Raw genomic sequence first — 24055 nt, 5'->3', positions numbered from 1 at the left:
CTGTGGTCTGAGAGATAGTTTGTTATAATTTCTGTTCTTTTACATTTGCTAAGGAGAGCTTTACTTCCAACTATGTGGTCAATTTTGGAATAGGTGTGGTGTGGTCCTGAAAAAAATGTATATTCTGTTGATTTGGGGTGGAGAGTTCTGTAGATGTCTATTAGGTCCGCTTGGTGCAGAGCTGAGTTCAATTCCTGGGTATCCTTGTTGACTTTCTGTCTCGTTGATCTGTCTAATGTTGACAGTGGGGTGTTAAAGTCTCCCATTATTAATGTGTGGGAGTCTAAGTCTCTTTGTAGGTCACTCAGGACTTGCTTTATGAATCTGGGTGCTCCTGTATTGGGTGCATATATATTTAGGATAGTTAGCTCCTCTTGTTGAATTGATCCCTTTACCATTATGTAATGGCCTTCTTTGTCTCTTTTGATCTTTGTTGGTTTAAAGTCTGTTTTATCAGAGACTAGGATTGCAACCCCTGCCTTTTTTTGTTTTCCATTTGCTTGGTAGATCTTCCTCCATCCTTTTATTTTGAGCCTATGTGTGTCTCTGCACGTGAGATGGGTTTCCTGAATACAGCACACTGATGGGTCTTGACTCTTTATCCAACTTGCCAGTCTGTGTCTTTTAATTGGAGGATTTAGTCCATTTACATTTAAAGTTAATATTGTTACGTGTGAATTTGATCCTGTCATTATGATGTTAGCTGGTGATTTTGCTCGTTAGTTGATGCAGTTTCTTCCTAGTCTCGATGGTCTTTACATTTTGGCATGATTTTGCAGCGCCTGGTACCGGTTGTTCCTTTCCATGTTTAGCGCTTCCTTCAGGAGCTCTCTTAGGGCAGGCCTGGTGGTGACAAAATCGGTCAGCATTTGCTTGTCTGTAAAATATTTTATTTCTCCTTCACTTATGAAGCTTAGTTTGGCTGGATATGAAATTCTGGGTTGAAAATTCTTTTCTTTAAGAATGTTGAATATTGGCCCCCACTCTCTTCTGGCTTGTAGGGTTTCTGCCGAGAGATCCGCTGTTAGTCTGATGGGCTTCCCTTTGAGGGTAACCCGACCTTTCTGTCTGGCTGCCCTTAACATTTTTTCCTTCATTTCAACTTTGGTGAATCTGACAATTATGTGTCTTGGAGTTGCTCTTCTCGAGGAGTATCTTTGTGGCGTTCTCTGTATTTCCTGAATCTGAACGTTGGCCTGCCTTGCTAGATTGGGGAAGTTCTCCTGGATAATATCCTGCAGAGTGTTTTCCAACTTGGTTTCATTCTCCGCATCACTTTCAGGTACACCAATCAGACGTAGATTTGGTCTTTTCACATAGTCCCATATTTCTTGGAGGCTTTGCTCATTTCTTTTTATTCTTTTTTCTCTAGACTTCCCTTCTCGCTTCATTTCATTCATTTCATCTTCCATTGCTGATACCCTTTCTTCCAGTTGATCGCATCGGCTCCTGAGGCTTCTGCATTCTTCACGTAGTTCTCGAGCCTTGGTTTTCAGCTCCATCAGCTCCTTTAAGCACTTCTCTGTGTTGGTTATTCTAGTTATACATTCTTCTAAATTTTTTTCAAAGTTTTCAACTTCTTTGCCTTTGGTTTGAATGTCCTCCCGTAGCTCAGAGTAATTTGATCGTCTGAAGCCTTCTTCTCTCAGCTCGTCAAAATCATTCTCCATCCAGCTTTGTTCCATTGCTGGTGAGGAACTGCGTTCCTTTGGAGGAGGAGAGGCGCTCTGCATTTTAGAGTTTCCTGTTTTTCTGTTCTGTTTTTTCCCCATCTTTGTGGTTTTATCTACTTTTGGTCTCTGATGATGGTGATGTACAGATGGGTTTTCGGTGTGGATGTCCTTTCTGTTTGTTAGTTTTCCTTCTAACAGACAGGACCCTCAGCTGCAGGTCTGTTGGAATACCCTGCCATGTGAGGTGTCAGTGTGCCCCTGCTTGGGGGTGCCTCCCAGTTAGGCTGCTCGGGGGTCAGGGGTCAGGGACCCACTTGAGGAGGCAGTCTGCCCGTTCTCAGATCTCCAGCTGCGTGCTGGGAGAACCACTGCTCTCTTCAAAGCTGTCAGACAGGGACATTTAAGTCTGCAGAGGTTACTGCTGTCTTTTTGTTTGTCTGTGCCCTGCCCCCAGAGGTGGAGCCTACACAGGCAGGCAGGCCTCCTTGAGCTGTGGTGGGCTCCACCCAGTTCGAGCTTCCGGGATGCTTTGTTTACCTAAGCAAGCCTGGGCAATGGCGGGCGCCCCTCCCCCAGCCTCGCTGCCGCCTTGCAGTTTGATCTCAGACTGCTGTGCTAGCAATCAGCGAGACTCCGTGGGCGTAGGACCCTCCGAGCCAGGTGTGGGATATAGTCTCGTGGTGCGCCGTTTTTTAAGCCGGTCTGAAAAGCGCAATATTCGGGTGGGAGTGACCCGATTTTCCAGGTGCGTCGGTCACCCCTTTCTTTGACTCGGAAAGGGAACTCCCTGACCCCTTGCGCTTCCCAGGTGAGGCACTGCCTCGCCCTGCTTCGGCTCGCGCACGGTGCGCGCACCCACTGGCCTGCGCCCACTGTCTGGCGCTCCCTAGTGAGATGAACCCGGTACCTCAGATGGAAATGCAGAAATCACCCGTCTTCTGCGTCGCTCACGCTGGGAGCTGTAGACCGGAGCTGTTCCTATTCGGCCATCTTGGCTCCTCCCCCAGTAACTACTTCTTCAATGTGTATCATTCCAGTGTTTATTACTTTGTGACATGTTTCTACGAAGAGTAGAATTTTTAAAAGTTGCAAAGATTCAAGGTAGACATATCACATAAATGACGGTAAATTTGCTCTTGCTCAATCTTCATGTTGATAATCATGCCAAGTGTACTTGCTGTAGATTAGATGGAACTAGAGTTAATATTTTCTAGGGTCTACCCCATCTAGCCTAATCTAATAGCCCCTCTGTTTTCTTGCCTGCCAAGGAACATCTGTTGTAATGTCACTGGTCACTAAAATCTGACATCAGTCTCTTTAGATGGAAGCCAACATAATTTGGATGCATTCTCGAATCTAGACCACAAAAAAGAAAAATACTTCAATAATATACCTTGCATAGGAGAGGTCCTCCTGGCCCTAGGAGTCCTCACCCTGTGTCACTTATTGGTTTAAAAAGATTACAAAAGGAGGGTCCTTAAAAAAAAAAAGGTAAAAGAAAAATTCTAATTCTCCCCTATTAAACTTAAATCTAAATGTGGAATGTGCAATACAATAATTTAACTATATTTTATGCTCTTATTTTTTGTGAACAAATATGCTTAAGTTACATGGTTTAATCTATGTTGATGGGCCTTGCTTCACCCTTTGCTGAAAACTCTGACCCACTTTGCTCTTTTTTTAAAGGTTACATTTTAGAGGCATTATTGAGGTTAGGCTCATAATATCTGGGCCAATTTATCCTGGCAGGGCACATTATCTGTTAATTGTCAAAAGAAATTTCTTTCTTCAATAGAAAGAAAAAGAAGTGGAAAAAGAACTAGGTAGGAAAAAGAGAAGGAGCTTGCTTTAAGGAAATTTTATACAGACATAATTTTTAATCTCTTTTTTGGCTGATATATTTATTAGTTATTACCCAGGTTTTATACTCTGCAGTTATATATACCATTATTTAAAACTTCTAGAATTATTTATATTTTAAAATGTTTAACTTCCTATGAATATTAGCATCCTCGTTAATTTGGGGTTTTGGGTTTCGTTTTATATCTCTCTGGGAGATCTGTTATAAAATGCTTATTAACATTTGCTATTTTTTAAATAGTAGCTCATAAAATAAGCTTGGCACCGTGCTGGGTCTGTGATTGTTCTTGGATGCTCCATGTGTTCTGATGCAGTTAACCCTTCCCAGATCCTAACTGGGGATCTTAGCCAACCTCAGTCTCAGCTACTCCACTGGGAACTGATCATTATTTCCTAGTAAGTTCTCATCCTAGTATTCTCACATATATTATAAGCATCAGTGAGACTGGGGATCATTGGTAACTATTTAGGATCAATCAAAAATGAAGGTACATTTCTTTCCATTGTGCCAGGGCTACACTCAACAAATTGTAATTAGGAACTATAATTTGGCAAACTTGTCAGTGAAAATCTCTTTTACACAGACAAAGACCAGGATCATTATATCTACCTAGTAAACAACTGGAGCCCTCTTGGATTATTTATAGATTTGATCTTATTTCTAAGCACAATTAGGTCTCTTGGGAACTAGCTCACACTCACATTAAGCTTTTTCTTCTTCATTTCTACATGATTCATTCTCGCTATTGCCATTTTTTTCATAAAACCATAGGAAAAAATCACTCATCTAATTACTCAATGAGCTGATCATGTTCTGTCTGTAATGCTACCCAGACACTAGTGTAGTGGTATAAACCATGTTAATATTGTTCAGTTTAATAAATAAGGTCACAGAGCTCTTTGACCATTTGCTATATATAATCCAACAGCTTTCACTGCACTAAGGCATTGATCCTATTCTGTTTCCTGTAATGAACTTCTATGTGCCCATTTTGGATCAGGCAATTTATTTCATTCTGATTATTCAAACAGAATGAGCGCATGGCCTTACACGCTGAAGGGTAATTCACTGAGCAATAGAACACCTTCTTGTTGTGAAACCTGAATAATAAGGAAATTTCATTCCTCTTCAAAAATGAAGATGAGCAATTACACTCAGAATTCCATTTGATCTGCTTCAGAGCTGCATCAGTAGCCTTCCATTTACGCATTCACGTATGCATAACACAGATATCCATGTCCTCTTAGCTCAGCCAGTGTTATCTATTCCCTTTTAGTCCATGAACCTTTATTATTTTTCTCTTTAAAACATAGCTTGAAACTCAATTTACGTGAGAACATTCTAGAATTAACTTTACTTATTCAACTTACTAATCTTTTTAATTTAAACTTATGGGAAGTTTCAAAGATACACAAAAGTAGAGGGACTAATATAATGAGTACTAGCAATGTAGTCATCATTTACTCAGCTTCAGCAGTTTTTAACATGTTGCTATTCTTGGTCGTCTGTCCACACACTTAAAAAGAATTTTGCTGGAGTATTTTAAAGCAACTTCCAAGTAAGATATATATCATCCATAAATACTTGAGCATTTTTAACATAACAACAGCATTATAATTAGCAATTCTTTCAAAGTATCTAATATTTTTATCTAATAATTTTTCTCCATTGTCTCAAAAATGTTTATGCATAGTTTGTTCAAACTGAGGTTTCAAAAGGTCTCCACGTTGCATTTGGTTCGTGTATTTCTTAGGTCACTTTTAATCTGACAACAGTTATAGCTCCCTTTTTCATAGCATGTATTTGTTGAAGAAACTTCTCTTATTTATCTTTACAGCATTTTCCCAATATTGATGGGCTAAGCTTGTTTAACTTGATTCATATGTAACCCACAAATCAGTCATATTGATTCTTCCCATGCTTTCAGTCTGCCAGGAGCAGCCTGTCCTATATCACTTAAATAAAAATTGCTGAGCTTTATATAAATACAATAAATAAATGAAGTAAATGGATATAATCAACAGAGTTAAATATGGAATTTTACTTTAAAATAATCAGTTTGATTTTTGCTGATCTCACTGAGAAGCTTTCATGGTGAATTATCTGTAGGGTAACATGACTTTTTCCCATCTTGCTAACAATGCTTCAGCTCAAAGGAGAACTTGTGTAATCATTAGATATGACATATACATGCTTCACCTGTAAATACAGATACAAATTTTCTGGGTATATGTAGTTTTCTGGTGTGCTAAGAAACTGTGCTCTTAGTATGATCCATCTTTTCTACTGTTCAAATCACCCTGTTTTCAGTGTTTTAGAAATGATTTTTAAGATCTATAAAGTTGAGAGACCAGATGGTTTCCTTTCCAAACATTTATATTTTCCTCGCCCTAGTATCAGGAAGTTCATTTCAGATTGCATTTCTGCGTTTGAATTGTGTTTCCTCTAAGTCAGAATACAAACAAGTTGAGATGTAGGATAAATTTTCAGTATATTGTACAGATTGTGCTGTTGCCGCTTGTTTGGATAACATTGTATGAGTAATTTATTCCAAAAGTACACTGTCTAAAACCTCAGATAAGGGGTGTAAAGCGCAGAGTGAGAATAGCTATGGGAATTTTACACAATTTTTTTTTCTTTTCAACTAGCTAGAGTACTTAAGATTTTATGTAGTGCAGGTATATGGGGAAAAGGGATTCCAGTTTATGTGAATAGTATAGATCTGCACAAAATAAATTGTTTCTGGAATTGTATTGGTAGTAGTGTTATTTTATTTTGTTTTTCTTTTTGGTGTCACATAACAGGATAATGGTTGGAGCAATTCTGAAACAAAATTTGTAAGAAAGACCCTTAAGAGAGAACCTAAGTCAGTTTCATCTAATTTCTCAAAAGATTTATATTGAAGTCTGTTTCAAAGAGCTAAATGGAATGAGTAGGTAAAAGTAGTCTGATTTCAAAGAACCCAAATTTAGTTTGGTAATTTTTAATTTTCTTTTAGTTACAAACAGCGAAACCCTCTTCACAGCTTACGATTCTCATATAATCAGATGTCTTATTTTCCAAATATATCATTCTTGAGGCTCTTGCATGTCCTGATTAGTAAAAAGTTTAATATCTTTCTCTTTATCAATTTTTTTTTAGCATCCTTGGGGCAACTTTGTCCATGAACCATCGGCACTTACTAAGTTTAGAGTGTCTAAAAGGGTCAATCCTGCTTCCAAATGGCAGGTGTAGAAAGAACTTCAAAATCATAGCAGCTCGTTTATAGCCTGCATCTCGAGGATTTCTCCTACACTGTGTTACAGATGATGTTCTTCTAAACTATATGGATGTTCTTTTTTATCTATTCCCTGTACAAATTTCTATCATGCCCTTCCTTTGAACTCCAAGCTGAGAGCTCTTTTAGTTCATACAATGTTCAGCCATTGTTTCCCAAAGCTTGGCATGGTACCAGGCTGATTAGGTACCAAAGGATTTTCTGTCTTAGCCATATATGTTTGCCAGAACCCTTCCTGTACCTTGAATACTCAAGCTGGTGGGTCTCAAACTTGAATCTGCGTAAGGATCACCTGAGCATCTTAAAAAAAATGCATATTCCTGACCCCATAGCAGATATCTCATTATCTGGATTGGTCCAGATTATGGAACTCTTTTTGGGTCCAGGGATCTTCATGTTTAATAACATTCTAGGTGTTTCTGATGCAGGTGAAAATATATTACCTACTAGAGCAGTAGTTCTCATATAGCTTGGATAATTAAATCATCAGAAAGCTTAAAACGTATCCTAAATCCCAGGACCCCAACCTCAACCAGGGAAATCAGAGCATTAGAGTTTAGTAAGGGCATAGGTATTTTCCAAAGGTTATCCAGGGGATTATAATCTGCAGCCAGACATGAGAACCACCATCTTAGACTGCTATGATTAAACAGAGTACCAGATGTGTCCTCCCTCAAGGGGGTAGATTCTCTTTGAGACACTTAATGTTTTTTATTTGTTTCTGTCATCTAACCTTCATCAAGGCCAACACTGTTCACCCTACCAGGATTTTCATATTTTTAAAAATTTAGGGGCCCCTGTTCTTTTCTTACAAACTGGCCCTTCCAAAGTCAAGTCATGTGTACTAAATGAAAAGCACATCTAAAGCTAAGAAATAGGGAAGTGCATCCACAATTGAACAATTTAGAAGGGCCTTTTATGTTAGGTCTGAAGCAGTTGCATTAAGTTGTGTTCAACTACACAGAGAAAATCTTGCCTTGCTAAAATTGCTAGTTATGTCCATTTACACACTCTATTACAAAGCCCTGCACTCCTAGGCAATAGGTTTTAGTACATAGATCCAGACGGTGTTGTCTAACCTGAGGCCCTCTATGCCCTCACTGTAATTTAAGGTCAAAAACGTCAGGCTCCTTCACCTTGATTTCATGGTGATGGAATCCTGAACAGGGCAGAGATCAGCGGCAGTTTCAGCCTAGACCATAAACCTGAAAAAGCCAAGTAAATCAATCTGAATGAGGCCATTTAAGATAATTCAGTGAAGCCAACTTTAGGACCAAGGTTTAATGTTTCATCTGCTTCCTCAATAAGTGAGTTGTTTTTAAAACCAATGGAAAGGAAATGGCATAGGGAGAAAGTGGGCTTTAAACATGCTTGCTCTTTTTCTTTAAGACTTGTTACCATAAAGCACTCATATGTATATGTTCAATAGGTAAAAATATTATTTCTTATTTTAAGTCAGCAGAACAATATCATAGGAGAAATAATTTCTATGAATTTAAACTTCGATTTTTTAAATTTATATGTAATTTTAGAACTACAAATTTTAACATAATAAATGAAGATTATTGAAAATTTTTAAGTGCCAGGTTGATGTTTGTGCATGTGAAGAACTTGTAGAAAGAGGAGATGGAGGACTTTGACATTGCCTATCCATTAATGATTCCAACCCTTCCTAATAAACTTGAAATGTAATACAGTGAACATACTTCCCATGCCAATGCAGTTTCAAGATAAGTTCTATAAGCACACCTTCCTGACCCCAAACTCCAACCTACCAACCAGCTTTCTGCCACTAAAACACTTCTATAAAGGAATTCTAGGGTGTCCAATGATATAAAACAATATTAGATATACCTAGTATCTTCCAGTCCCTCTCCAAACACCCTATGCTCAACATAAGCTATTATCAGAACCCATGTATGGTTTGTCTTACATTCTTACAAATTTATTTCTAAATATACCCTACATGTGACATGAATTGAAACTCTGAATACATATAATTAAAACTGGTAAATGCTAAGTATGCATATGTGTCCACTTTTCTGTGCCACAAAAATCACTCAGGGTTATGTGTTATTTTTAAAAATAACCAATTTAATGGCTACTGGGATTATTAGAAACACTCCTATAAGATTTCTACTGTAAGTAAGGAATTACAAGAGGCTTTCTCTGACTGCTTAACCAAATGTTAGGTTAGCTTCTAAATTATAGAGTAATTAGACGTTTGAATTTGTTATAACAGCTTTATGCTTTTCTTTTAGCCATTACTTGTCGCAAGCAAGATGGAGGACAGGCTGGAATCCATGAGTGCCTACAGTATGCAGGCCCTGTGCCAGCCCTTACCCAGGCCTGCCAGATCCCCTGCCAGGATGACTGTCAATTGACCAGCTGGTCCAAGTTTTCTTCATGCAATGGAGACTGTGGTGCAGTTAGGACCAGAAAGCGCACTCTTGTTGGTGAGAATAATTGGGATGCCAAAGCCAGTACACGTCAAAGTAGAGGAACATAATACAAGTCAGACTGAGAGAATTCTGACAGTGTATTTGAAAAATAATATGCCAATGGATTTAGATGTATATTTTAAATTTAGCTGGCAGTGATAAAAGCATTATGTACTTTTAGTAAAAAGAAAAGGAAGCCTTGAAAATTGAACTCTGACTCCCTATATAATATGCAGTGGATTATTTTCTGGTGTAGACATAATCTTTTAGTGGACTGCCTGCAGACTGTAAAGTGCTTGGAGCAAAGGTTTTGGGGAACAAGAGAAAAAGTTGCTACTTTGTTAACCCATTTTCACTGTCAGAGCCTCAGATTATCCTTTCTCACCTAGAAGGGGGAATATAGCATTAATTCTGTATCTAAAATTGTATTTTAAACCATAGTAATGACTAACAGCATGAATATAATGAGCAGGATTAGGAGCCATCACTCTGAACTAAAGCTTGGTGCATTTGAAATATTGCCAATGGCAAAAGCAACCTAAAAATATTGGTGCTAGTAGACTACTCAGAATTTAAGTTAAAAAATGAACCACCTATGTAATGAAGACGGTCGAAACTATATAACACAGCCTATGAAGGTGAGAGATAAATATATGTACTTATCTGTAGTATAATTAAAAAGTATGTGAAAAATAGTGTTCTGAAAAAATAATACAAATTTTACTATGCAAAGCACCCAATACCAACAAGAGCCTGTGTAGAAAACACTATGGAATGAGAAAATAGCATTGATTTATAGGCTACTGCTAAATATGGTTAAAAATGAAGAAAAAGAAATTAGGAAAGCAGAAAATTTAGGGATGTGTGAAATTAATGATGGTATTTTCCAACTTAAATTGCCTGATTGTTTCTCTTCCACAGGAAAAAGTAAAAAGAAGGAAAAATGTAAAAATTCCCATTTGTATCCCCTGATTGAGACTCAGTATTGTCCTTGTGACAAATATAATGCACAACCTGTGGGGAACTGGTCAGACTGTATTTTACCAGAGGGAAAAGTGGAAGTGTTGCTGGGAATGAAAGTACAAGGAGACATCAAGGAATGCGGACAAGGATATCGTTACCAAGCAATGGCATGCTACGATCAAAATGGCAGGCTTGTGGAAACATCTAGATGTAACAGCCATGGTAATTCAATCTTTATTGTTATATATTTGCTATCTTCGGGAGTATGGAGGGAAAATGCACACGCATCATAGTGGAATGGAAGTGAAGGTTTACAGAAGTATATTCTAAATTAAACTCTGAAGCACCACACTATACATATATCATTTATATGTAACAGGACATTCAATGGCATTGCCTCATTGTCCAGAAGTTGGCAACTTAAGTCCCAAAGATAATGACAGGAAGCCTGATGGGGCCCAAATCTTGCAAAGGGTAGGCAAAACTGGTGCCAGAACGGTCCCCCAGAGCTTATCAAGAGCCTGTACATTAAACACACCCAATAATCCCTAACAAGTCTGTGCACAGGAAGGGAGTAAGGAGGAAATAAGATTTGAATCAGTTTGAGATTTAAACAGACTTTTAACAACTAAACTGGCAAGATTTGCAATATGCACAAAATGTCATTAAGCAGCAGAGAAGATGGCAACTAGTAACTGGTGAAAACTCAAACGTTTATTCTCTATTGAATTTAGATTGACACACACACACACACACATAAAACAAACGAACAAACAAAAAGAAAAATGTGCATACTCCTAGGAAACTGTGCCCACTTTTATTTTCTAAACCAAAAAAGAAAGGAAAAATGCAGCAATTATAATTGTGTTGCCAAAAGATTGTGAATGGTGCCATCTTTGACCAGAATATATTCAGTCTTAATATAGGCAGTATTAAGCAATTTTCTCTGGTCTTCTTTTATTTTAATACATCTGTCTTTTTATAATGGAATGAAAGAAGTTTACAGTGGGGCAGCCTGAAACATAGATACCACATACTTGCAACACCAGATGATGATCTCTTACTTACTTGATAGAAGTGGCCAAGAAAGGATGAGTTAAATTGCTAGAAGCATGATACATGGCAGTTATCCTCCAACCTTGCTGAAATATTAATAAATCCTGCTATTGGAATGGTGCTGCTCCAGTTTTATTATATGGTTCAGAAAACAATGCTAATAAAAACCATCTCATATTTATAAACTATCAAGGTGTCATGGTGACATATTTATTGAAATCTCTTAAACATCTCACTACAAAGAAGTTTCATTTAATATATATATACATATATATAGTTTCATTCTATGTATACATATATAGTTTCATTATATATATACAGCATTTTATATATATATAAAATAGTTATATATAATGATAGTTTTATATATATAGTTTAATTATATATATAGTTTAATTATATATATAGTTTATATATATAGTTTAATTATACATATAGTTTATACACACACACACACACACACACACAGAGCAGACAACTGTGCCCCCTCTCTTTTTTTTGTTATACTTTAAGTTCTGGGATACATGTACAGAAAGTGCAGGTTTGCAACATAGGTATACACGTACCATGGTGGTTTGCTGCACCCATCAACCCGTCATCTACATTAGGTATTTCTCCTGATGCTATCCCTCCACTGCCCCCCATCCCCTGACAGACCCCGGTGTGTGATGTTCCCCTCCCTGTGCCCATGTATTCTTATTGTTCAACTTTCACTTTTGAGTGAGAACATGCAGAGTTTGGTTTTCTGTTCTTGTGTTAGTTAGCTGGGCATGACGGTTTCCAGCTTCATCCATTTTATGATGTATATGTGCCACATTTTCTTTACCAGTATATCATTGATGAGCATTTGGGTTGGTTCCGAGTCTTTGCTATTGTGAACAGTGCCACAGTAAACATACGTGTGCATGTGTCTTTATAGTAGAATGATTTATAATCCTTCGGATATATACCCAGTAATGGGATTGCTGGGTCCAATGGTATTTCTGGTTCTAGTTCCTTGAGGAATCGCCACGCTGTCTTCCACAATGGTTGAACTAATTTACACTCCCACCAACAGTGTAAAAGCGTTCTTATTTCTCCACATCCTCGCCAGCATCTGTTGTTTCCTGACTTTTTAATGATCGCCATTCTAACTGGTGTGAGTTGGTATGTCACTGTGGTTTTGATTTGCATTTCTCTAATGACCAGTGATGATGAGCTTTTTGTCATATGTTTGTTAGCCACATAAATGTCGTCTTTTGAGAACTGCCTGTTCATATCCTTTGCCCACTTTTGGATGGGGTTTTTTCTTGTAAATTTGTTTAAGTTCTTCCCACAAAGAAGTTTCTAAAACTCTTGTCCTTTTGTTGTTACCTTATCACATAGATTCTATTGTATTGAAGTCTAGTGATATGCAAAGAAATGATAAATGTTTGAGGTGATGGGTCATCTCAGTTATCCTGATTTGATCATTACAGGAGTATGTATGTACTCTGTAATATCACAGGTACCCCATAAATATGTATAATATTACCATCTTAACTATCTTTAAGTGTGTTCAGTAGTGTTAAGTACATTCACGTTGTTGGGCAATCAATCTCCAGATCCTTTTTATTAAAAAATAAATTTTATTGTGTATGTTTAAGGTAAAAACAAAAAGTCTAATGATGTGAACTCCAAAGACTCCATAATATTGAAGCTCTACATATAAGTATGTTTCAGGTTAATATACATGCATTGCTGAGTTGAAGATTATTACATGCCTTGAGAACAATAACTATAAAAGTAAAGGGAACTTAGTATTTATAATCCATGTACTTTGAGAAACATCTCAAAGAGTAATTGAATATTTTATTCTCTAGATCAAATAACATAAGTGTTATAAATTAGATACCAAGAAAAATATAAATTCCCTTTCTACTTTGAGGTGATAATGTAGAAAACCATAATTAGCCATTAAAATATAAAATTGAAGATCACTTAAAAAATGTGTTTATTTTGGAATGCAGCACATAAGTGTTTGCTCACATTTTAGCTTGTTATGCATAGTGAATCACTAAAATAATTGTTTAACATTACCTGTGAGCTTCCAGAATAACATTTATATTTTCTCACTCTTGCCTTGATTTGTTAATTAGATGCATGAGAGCATCAGCAAGCCACTTCAGTCCATCTTATATTTAGAAACATCTTGTAAAATATTCTGTGACTCACAGAAATGTTTGATCACTTCAAAAAAGTAAAAGAACAAAAATAATTGAAATTGGCCAAAGGCAGTATACATTTTTTATTTTAGTATTGTCAACTCACAGCATGAAGAATGCAGTACTGTATTCTAGAGAAAGGCACTTATAGAAAAATGATGAATCCATGATGACATTGACTTCGTGGGGATTCTGAAAGGATCTCAGAAAGATCCTTAAGGAAGTGAATGGTTCTAGTTTAGTTCTTCTGCATGTCCTGCATCATTCCTTTCTTAATCTGGTATCTGATGGAATGTCCAATTGATATTTTAGTGTTTACTAACATAATTACTCAAAGTAAAGTCTTGAGAAATTGAGTCTCCAATGCCTGATTTCTTTGGGAATTCCTGCTTTCCTTAAATATGTTCTGCAAATTCTGGTGTTTGTGGAATGTTATGACTTTGCCACTCTATCCCAGTCATCCCCTAATTATAATCTCTATGACAACTGCTTTCTTTCAGCCAAATCAGCTTTCTAGATGGATGGTTATTAAGTGGCTCTGGAGAAAAAAGTATCTTCCTGCTTTCAATTTAAAGACAAAATTGATCCCCGTGTGTGCAGTGCAATGACAATAATCCCCTATTCAATAGTGTCCTTGGGGTATTTCTGTTTAATCATTGTTGTCTATCTGTGGATCATATTACCAGTTGTTATATTCATAAACCAGTTTGACTTTTACCAGCTTAATTATATTATTTTAGACTGTTTCCCACTAGGTCACTTTTTTTTAAGTTTCTTAAACTTGAGGCAGAATTCTGTTATTTTTGAACTTGTGTGTAATAATAGGCTCTGTGCTGAAAAGTGATATAACTGCATTGCCAAAATCAGATATTATAGTATACTTTGGGAGCCACATAAAAGTTCATCCATCCTGATGCATGGTATTAAATATAGTAACTGCACAAATGATATATAAACACACTTATGGCATATCTGCAGTAAAAACATAATACAAATTTTGTATATTTACTCTTGGTATGAAATATTGGAAGGTGTCACTATAGCAACAATTTTTTAGCAGTTTTTTATGCTTTTTTTAAAAATTATACTTTAAGTTCTGGGAAACATGTGCAGAACCTGCAGGTTTGTTACATAGGTATACATACGCCATGGTGGTTTGCTGCACCCATCAACCTATCGTCTACATTAGGTATTTCTCCTAATGCTATCCCTCCCCTAGCCCCCGACCCCTGCTGACAGGCCCCAGTGTGTGATGTTCCCCTCCCTTCTGTCCATGTGTTCTCATTGTTCAACTCCCACTTATGAGTGAGTACATGCGGTGTTTGGCTTTCTGTTTCTGTGTTAGTTTGCTGAGGATGATGCTTTCATCAACCAATATCATCTTAGAGGAATCTTGTGATGAATAAAAATGTGTAATTTGATTTTTGAGTGATTTAAAATTGTTGCTGTCCTCTCAAGGAAATAAGAGAGGGTAGCAACAACTTGATGATTAATTTATTAGAAATTTATTGAGAGCCTAACCACACAGTACTAGGTACTTCTCAAGTTAATCATCTTCAAAATGTTACAAAACAAAGGGCAGAATATCTGGAACTTTTTTATTATATCATTTAATCTTCATATTTTAAACAATCTTAGAGGTAGCCCAGCTTATGCAAGGTACATGTATACAAGATTTCTATTTAAATGGAAAGGATAGAATGGTATTGTGCCACCCCTCAGCTTGATCCAGTGCTCCCAAATCCCTTTATCCGGCTTTACATTTTACATTTCTAAAGGGTGTATCATCTTATAACATACCATATAATTTACTTACTTATTATGTTTCTTGTTTATTCTTTATCTCCCATTCAAGAATAGAGATTGATGAGGATATCTTAGACTATTTTATTCACTGATGTATCCTAAGTACCTAGAACAGTAGTAGGTGCTCCACAAAATTTGTAGAATAAATGGATGAATAAAAAGCTGGAGAGAATGATTTTTTTCCAGATAAAGAGTTACAACCTACTGGAGTTGCAGTGGTTTCTGTACTTTGGGGTGACTGTGGCAATTTCTTAAAATAAGACAGTAATGAATTTTGCTGCATCCATTGACTTTTTCATTCACTAAAGAGTTCTCTGTTGCATGCAATGTTGTTTGATAGCATTTTACCCACTGTGGAACTTCTTTCAAAACTGGAGTATATCCTCTGAAACCCTACTACTGCTTTGTCAACTACATTTATGTAATATTCTAAATTCTTTGTTGTCATTTCAACAATTGTCACTGCATCTTCACCCGGAGCAGATTCCATCTTAAGAAACTCTTTCTTTGCTCACCCATGAGAAGCAATTCCTCATCTCTTCAAGTTTTATCATGAGATTGCAGCAATCCAGTCACATCTTCAGACTCCTCTTCTAATTCTAGTTCTCTTGCTGTTTCTACCACATCTGCAATTACTTTCTCCACTGAAGTCTTGAACCCCCTCAAAGTCATCCATGAGAACCAACTTCATTCAAACTCGTGTTAAGGTAGATATTATGACCTCCTTCCATGAATCATGAATGTTCTTAATGGCATCTAGGTTAGTGAATCCTTTCCAGAGGTTTTCAATATACTTTGCCTGGATCCATTGGAGGAATAACTATGGCAAGTATAGTCTTACAAAATGCATTTCTTAAATAATAAGACTTGTAAGTCAAAATTACTCTTTGGCCCATGTGCTGCAGAATAGATATTGTGTTAGCAGGCAGGCAAACAACATTCATCTCCTTGTACATCTCCATCAGAGCTCTTAGATGACTACATGCATTGTCAATAAGAACTAATATTTTGAAATAAATCTTTTTTTCTGAGCAGTAGGTCTCAGCAGTGTGCTTAAAATATTCAGTAAACCATGCTATAAACAGATGCAGTATCATCCAGGCTTTGTTGTTTCATTATTGAGCACAAGCAGAGTAGATTTAGCTTGATTCTTAAGGGCTCTAGTATTTTCAGAATGGTAAATGGGCATTGGCTTCAACTTAAAGTCACCAACTGCATTAACCCCTAACAAAAGAGTCAATCTGTCCCTTGAAACTTTGAAGCCAGCCATTGACTTTTCCTCTCTAGCTATGAAAGTCCTAGATGTTGTTTTCTTCCAACAGAAGGCTGTTTCATCTACATTGAAAAATCTGTTGCTTAGTGTAGTCATCTTAATCTATTACCTTAGCTAGATATTTGAGATAACCTGCTGCAGCTTCTATATCAGCACTTGCTGCTTTACTTCGCACTTTTATGTTATAGACAGCTTCTTTCCTTAAATCCAAACCAAACTCTGCTAGCTTGCAACGTTTTTTATGTAGCTTCCTCACCTTGCTCAGCCTGCATAGAGCTGAAGATAGGATCTTGCTCAATTAGGCTTTGGTTTAAGGGAATGTTCTGACTGGTTTGGTATTCTATCTAGACCGCTAAAACTTTCTGCACATCAGCAATAACACTCTAGTACTTTCTTATTATTTGTGTGTTCACTGGAGTACTACTTTCAATTTCCTTCAAGAAGTTTTTCTTTGCATTCACGACTTGGCACCCCCAAACAATTACAATAGTAACAGCAAAGATCACTGATTACAGATCATAACAGATATAATAATAATGAAAAAGTTTGAAATATTGCAAGAATTACCAAAATGTGACACAGAGACACAAAGTGAACACATGCTGTTGGAAAAAATGGCAACAGCATAGATTTGCTCAATGCAAGATTGTCATAAACCTTCAATTTGTAAAAAATGCACGATCTGCAAAGCAAAATAAAGCAAAGCCCAATAAAATAAGGTATACCTGTAAAACATTCTAATATACTTACATTGTTTCTTTATCAAGTTTTATTACTCTATGTAATGCATTGGGTATTAAGTATTAATGGAAAATTGGTGCTGAACACTATTAAAAAATCAAAGCCCAATTCAGATTTGTCCTTTGAAAATAGTCATATTTTTGCTGAAGGAATTCCATATTAATTGAACTTTAATGAACAAAATGATTCCACATTTTACAGCTCAATAGTTTTTATTATTTTACTCTAAGACTTTTTGTGCTTGAAGAAAAAAATTATTAAATTGCAAAGAGAACATAAATCAATATATCAGCCAAAATATTAAAATATATCTGTCAAAGTAGTGAGGAAGAAAAAAGTCTTTTTCAATTCATCTAGAGAAATAAGAGGGTTCTAGGTTTATTTACTGCCAGATTGTCAAACAAAATACAATATTATATTTAAGTGCCGGGCACACTTTTCTTTGTGCTCTAAGAATCATGATCCAATGGCTCTAAAATTACCAGGCCTTGGTATTGCCATGTGGACATCATACTGGCATTCAGAAAGCTAAAATACAGTTTTTGTAGGCCACTTTAGTTATGTTCGTCTTCCAATTGTAGTAACAATTAAATAGTTCAGAATAGTTTGTCTAATGCCTTATTAATATAATATCTCTTTAACATTAATTTTTAAATATAGTGATTTGTATTGACTTTTCCATGTTTTCTCTCTTTGCCTAGTATGCTTGTGAATGATATTACAGAGGACTTTCTGGACATTAATGAATAGCTTAAGCAGTTGCTTTTTTGCAAGCATCTGTAGGATTCAAAGTGTGCTTTGCTAGCACCCAAAGTTTCTCTTTAAAAATTTGGTTTCATACCAGTTTGCACTATAGCACTAATTATTAAAATAAAAAGAAGGCTCTACAAATATTACAAATGAGGAAAAACCTTTTAATAGAATATCTTTACATTATAAATATGTGTGTGGAGTATTTATATCCTTGTGTGGAAACATTTAACATTATTGCCTAATAGCCTAAGCAGTCTACTGCTTATTCCACCAGCCTCTCACAGTTCTGACGCAGATGATTCCAAAGCAGGTGTCATGTTTCAATGACCATTGCTAGCTACTGCAAAGAAGTAACTGTAAATATGAAACACTGTTGTATCACTCAGGGCTCTAGTACACACATCTCAGCTGTGGGATTCTTTTCTACTAACATTTGTAGGAACAGGAAAGAATCATCAAAAAAAAAACTTGGAAAAGGAATATATCATGGATGAATTTTAAAAATTATAATACCCAATTTACAAATAGACTTTAGTTTAAGAGTTTGTGCTTTTAAGTTGTAATATGGAACTCAAGATAAAACTGATAAATATAATCATGAATATGGGTAGAGAATAACCCACCTGACCACTCAACCATAAAGTAACTGAAATGTATTACTTTTTGTAATAGGATTCTACCAAAGATTATGTAGGTTCATTATTAGAGGTTAATTAGAAACAAAATTGAATGAGAAATTGTTCCTTATCATAGTGGATACTCGTATTTGAGGAAGAACATGTTTAATTAAACCAGGCAGAAAAAGCAATAAATAGAGTCTTGTAAACAAGCTGAAATGGAGTCCTAATTTCTCCAAAGAGCTTTCCCACTTGGTAGAATTTGTTTAATGTCTAATTCATTTCAGATTTTCAGTGTCTCATTTGATAGCATAGGTAGAGCTAGTATTGCTTTTGCAGTTATCATTCACAACTGGAATCTTTTTTTCCTTTCAAATGTAAAAGAGAGGCAGGGGGTGAGGGACAGACTTTTCCTGAGGTAACTAGTTGCAAGTTTAAAGAGCCAAGGAAAGAAGGAAAGAGCATCTAAGGATACTTGGGCACAAAGAGAAAGCAATTGCCTAGGGTCGAATTTAAATAAGCTGTGGAGATCAGCACTAAGCTCACACAGGGTCCCTGAGGGAGCACAGAGGAGGTGATGAGGGAGAGAGGGGCTGGAGATTTTCCTGCAGCTGCCATTCATGTCAGGTGTGATGGAAGAGCATCTGCCATCATCATTTAGTTCTGTCTGTTCATGTTCCGACACCTCATCTACTACTTCATATCATGGTTTTCAAACTGGGTTTCCCAGAGCCCCTCAGGCCAGGCTGTCAAACATAGCCTCCAATAGATCCTGTGTCCTTATTTGGCTTTCCTTCAGTTTTTTAGGAATAAAGTGTTCCATTGTTTAAAATAAATTTAACTGCCAAGAACAATTCATTATTTGCAACAACCAAAAAAGAAAAATTAGAATTTTGCCTTTATCAGCAATTTCTGCCACTATAGGAAATTTTAGGTAATCTGGATATAAAACAAAATTCACTCTCCTTTGGTCTTTTAAATAGACATTTTAAAAAACAGGAAATTTATCCAAATAACACTTTCCCCTCCCTTTGTTGAAATTAATTTATTGCTAGTTTATCCATGTTTGACTTTTGACCTGTAAAATATAAAATAATGTAGGAAGAAGAAACTATCTTAAGCTTCTGGCATTTTTGTTTGGTTGCTTGGTTTTGCATTTTCTTCTATATCTGGAAATGGAAATTTAAAAAAAAACTACTTTAAAAAATCTTAAATTCTGAATGGTTCAAAACACGAATTCAATTTTAAAGCATTCCAATTATAATCTATTTAGATCTATTTCTCTAGTCCAGTGAGATGCTATGTGAAAAAGTCAGTAATTATGGGAATGCAGTATCTGAGTCATTCTCTCAGCGAGTCATAGTTTGTATTACCCAAAAGGGAAAAGTCCAGGGTAAATAGACCTGTATAACCTAGTTTCATGCAGCAGTTTTTCAATTTACCACAGACTGCTTTTTGTTAAAATTATGTTTAATACTTATTAGAATCCAATAAACTAGTGTTTAAAGATCATCCTTTGCAAATACTTTCATGGCAATATTAGATTTTAATTGATTGAAAGAACAGTGCATTGCACTGGATCAAGTTAAAAATAAATCATTTTAATAAGCTTCAAAATTAATACATCTTCCATTACTTAATCTTCACAATTTGAACACTCTATCAAATATGTTTGTATTCCTGACAAAGCCCTATTACTAATGTGAGGTTTTTAAACTCTGCATCTGATTTTCAACATCATGTTAGTTAAAATTATAAATGTTAAATATGAGGAGAAAGTCAATAAATGCCTTAGTATGTGTAACGATTCCCAAGGTTTGTTATTATGGTTGAATAAGTAAAATATAAACACAGGTTCTTACATATATAAGTTTATTTTCTTTTTTAACAAAATATATATTTGAAAGTGCAATATAATTCTGACACTAACTACCTGGAGTTAGGCCAAACTTCACAGGTTAAGGGCCCAGTACTCCACAAGACTCCTCTCACTTCAGATATCAGCTGCAAATTTGGGATTCTCCAAGCCAACCTTACTTCTCACAAGCTGGCTGCAAATTTCTGACTTCCCAGTACTGCCCCAGGCTCAGTAATTCACTAGAACAGCTGACAGAACTTGGAAAAGCAATATATTTACCACTGCAGTTTTATAATAGCAAAAGGATACAAATCAGAACCAGCTGGAAAAGACAGGTAGCTGAGGTGAGGGGGCATCTGAAACATGAAGCATCCATAATCTCTCTTTAGTGGAGGCAGGAGGCATCTTTCTCTTAGCACGCTGATGTGCATTTCCAAACAGAAAGCTCACCTGAGCTTTGGTATCCAGAGCTTTTATTCAGGTTTCATTATATAGGCATGACTGAAGAATCATTGGCCATGTGGTTAAATGCAATCTCTCCCGTCTTAAAGGTGGTCAGATAACATGTAGCTCAAAGCTCCAACTCTCTAATCAGATGATTGGTCTCTCCGGTGTGACCAGCCCCTTCCTGAGATATCCTTACAGCATAAAATCATAAGTAGTCTGAGGAGCCCACCATGAATAACATAAATAGTTTGATCACTAGTGAAATTTCAGGGCCGAGAGACCTGCCTTTCAGGAATCAGGGACAAGGGCCAGGCAAATTCTTTATTATACAAGAGAAACCTTTAGAGTTTGCTGTAAGAAATGCCCTTGGTAATGAACTTGTACATAGATATCACTCAATGAATCTGAAAAAGCATGGTCATTGAGTAAATTTCCAGTATTAAAATAACAATAACAAAACCTCACAGCCATTCATACTGATATTGAAATTTTCTGAGAAAATTTATAAATACTTAGCAGATATGAATACATATGCTTTCAAATGTATACAAAATGAATAAATATAATTAAAATAATATTCTATTATACTTCTATAAATTTGCCTGGGTACTTTACTATGATAATTAATTGCCTAATATTTATAACTTTTCATCCATCAAATATACAATGGGTAGAACATTGGAATATAGGAGTTTGGATATATATACGTAGTAATTTGGTTGCCCCAGGTATCAGATCACCAGTTTTTAATATATAATTGCTCAAGAATATTGTCCATTTGGAAAGTTTTTGCAAAATGATTTTTTTTTCAACTTTTTCCAGTCTGTGAGGACCACAATAGATAAAAGTCTAGCTACATTTTCTCATTCCCAGTTGCAATCAAGTGAATATAATACACAATTAAGTAGAAGAGATTTTTTGAGGTTGCTTTTGAAATTAATCCAGATGTTTCAGAGAGAATGCCACAGTTACTCATTCACACAGCTATAAATCAGAACCAACCAGTATTTTCTATGTGCTTTCAAAATGAATTCTTTGATCCATCAACAGTATTCCTTTCAACAGCACAATTTAGTAATTGTGGAGGTTGTTGAAATCTACTTTATCTCCACATTCATAATTCAAATGAATGAGTGATTGTGTGTATCTCAAAGGCAATATGTCCTCCAGTTGCCACTTTAAGCCTGCTAGTCTTTTGTATTTATTTCAACCTGAAAGCAGCAGTCAAAAATATAATCAGAAGTCTGGAGTTTAATTTTTCCAAGCGTCAAATTCTGTGTTGAACTGCTGAAAGTTTTAATATCCTAATTGTGAAGTCGTTTATTCTAGCATCCTCAGAAACCATACATTGCTATAAGATGCCAGCAGTTTAGCCTTAAAACATTCTAAATGTTTTTCTTTCTTTCCATCCCCCATGATTGTTTGGTGTTAATTGCCCTAAAAAATGATCTGAGCAGAGAAGGCAGGGGAATGCTTTTCTAGCAGTTCACTAGTAGCATTAAGGATTTTAATGGTGCTAGATAAACATGACAGGCAATTATTGAATGTTGTCAGACATTGGAAAATAAAATTGATATGCTAGGCAATATATGCTTTTGCAGTTTTATCTTTATCTCAGTTTCTAGTTTGTATCTACCTTTTAACAGTTTAATAGGCTGCATTTTATTTGAGAGATGTTTTCTGGAATATGCTATTGGAAAATCAGACATAAAAGTTTTATATCTCCTTCCTTAATAACACAACGTGAATCAGTCTGAAGTCGTACATGTTAAATGTTACTAAAACCATAATATTTCAATCAAAAACAATTTTCCATTTATTACTCTGTGGGGTAGTGACATGTAAGGCCACCATGTGATTCTATTTTCAGTTATAATTACTGAGCTAAAAAAGCCTAGAGGTTTACTTTTGAGAGACATTTTGCAGTTTATCAAGGTGGGAAAATGCAGTTCTTCTAAAAATATTTCAATAACTTATTACCTTCGAAATACTAGTGCTCTTTTGCCAAAGCCATTGATAATATTTGGAAATGATTTGGATGGTTCTTAATTCATTGTAGTCTTACAAATATTATTAAATGATTTGGTCATAATGCCATTGATTTGGAAATGACTTTAAATACTTTTAAAGTTTGATTGTATTTATTAAACTATAACTTATTTAAAGAAAATAAGTGATTACTGGCCCTAAAATAAGAGGAGTTATTTTTTGGGCATCTCATACTATTTTAGGTCAATTAATTTACTACCTCAGCTGTAGGAAAAAAGGCATTTGAAGTATATTTCAACTCAGAATCATGAAGGGGCTTATTTCTCCACCCCAAAGCATAATTAAAGTCAAAATGTAAGATTTAAGTAGATCACTGCAATCTATTTTAAAATTTCAGTAACACTACTGTGAAATAGTCCTTTAGTTCTTTGTTGGACTTTCCTCTGGATCATTATCGATACTCCAAAAGTCATCTTGAATATATGAGAAGTACATTAGAAACTTAGCACTGGCATCTTCTTTCTGTCTTCTATGTCTCACAAGAAACAAAATCCCAACTCTGCCACATCTGCCCTCCAGAAGATTATCTGGGACTAATACCCACTTTCAGAACTTTTCATTGTATCCTAATCTTCATGCCAAATTTGTGATCCCATTTTTTAAAATTTATTTTATACTTCATTTACAATGGATGATATAACATACATACCATCCAATTTATCCATTTGTCTCCTAGGAGTACACCAAACAGAAATACATACATATGTCCATCAAAAGACACATTCTAGAATATTCATAGCAGCACTGTTAATAATGGCCCCATATTGAAAACTACCTAAATGCCCACCAACAATAGAATGAATAAATAAGCCATAGTATATTCACACAATAGAATGCTACACATCAACCAGAATAAACAATATTCAGCAATATGCACCAACGTAGATAAAACGCATATCACAATGTAGAGTGAAAAGGCTAGCACAAATGGATATAAACTATAAGATTCGATTTATATGAAATTTTTAAAAAGTAAAACTATTCTACACTGTGAGTAGTCAGGATAGTTGTTGCTCTTGTAAGAAGGGGCAGTGGCTGCAAGGGAATACAGAGGAGA

At 35.8% G+C, this 24055-nt stretch overlaps 1 protein-coding gene across 1 annotated transcript in view; it reads left to right on the top strand.

The window, feature by feature from the left end:
* THSD7A (thrombospondin type 1 domain containing 7A) overlaps nt 1–24055 on the top strand; it is a 475175-nt gene that overhangs the window by 389098 nt on the left and 62022 nt on the right. The window contains exons 12-13 of the mRNA XM_527669.7: nt 9073–9267; nt 10174–10437. Coding sequence (XP_527669.5) covers nt 9073–9267; nt 10174–10437 — 459 coding nt within the window. The remainder of the gene's footprint in view (nt 1–9072; nt 9268–10173; nt 10438–24055) is intronic.

The sequence above is a fragment of the Pan troglodytes genome, chromosome 6 (assembly GCF_028858775.2).
Source record: "Pan troglodytes isolate AG18354 chromosome 6, NHGRI_mPanTro3-v2.0_pri, whole genome shotgun sequence".
NCBI classification, from domain to species: domain Eukaryota; kingdom Metazoa; phylum Chordata; class Mammalia; order Primates; family Hominidae; genus Pan; species Pan troglodytes.
This window is presented reverse-complemented; position numbering and strand designations above follow the sequence as displayed.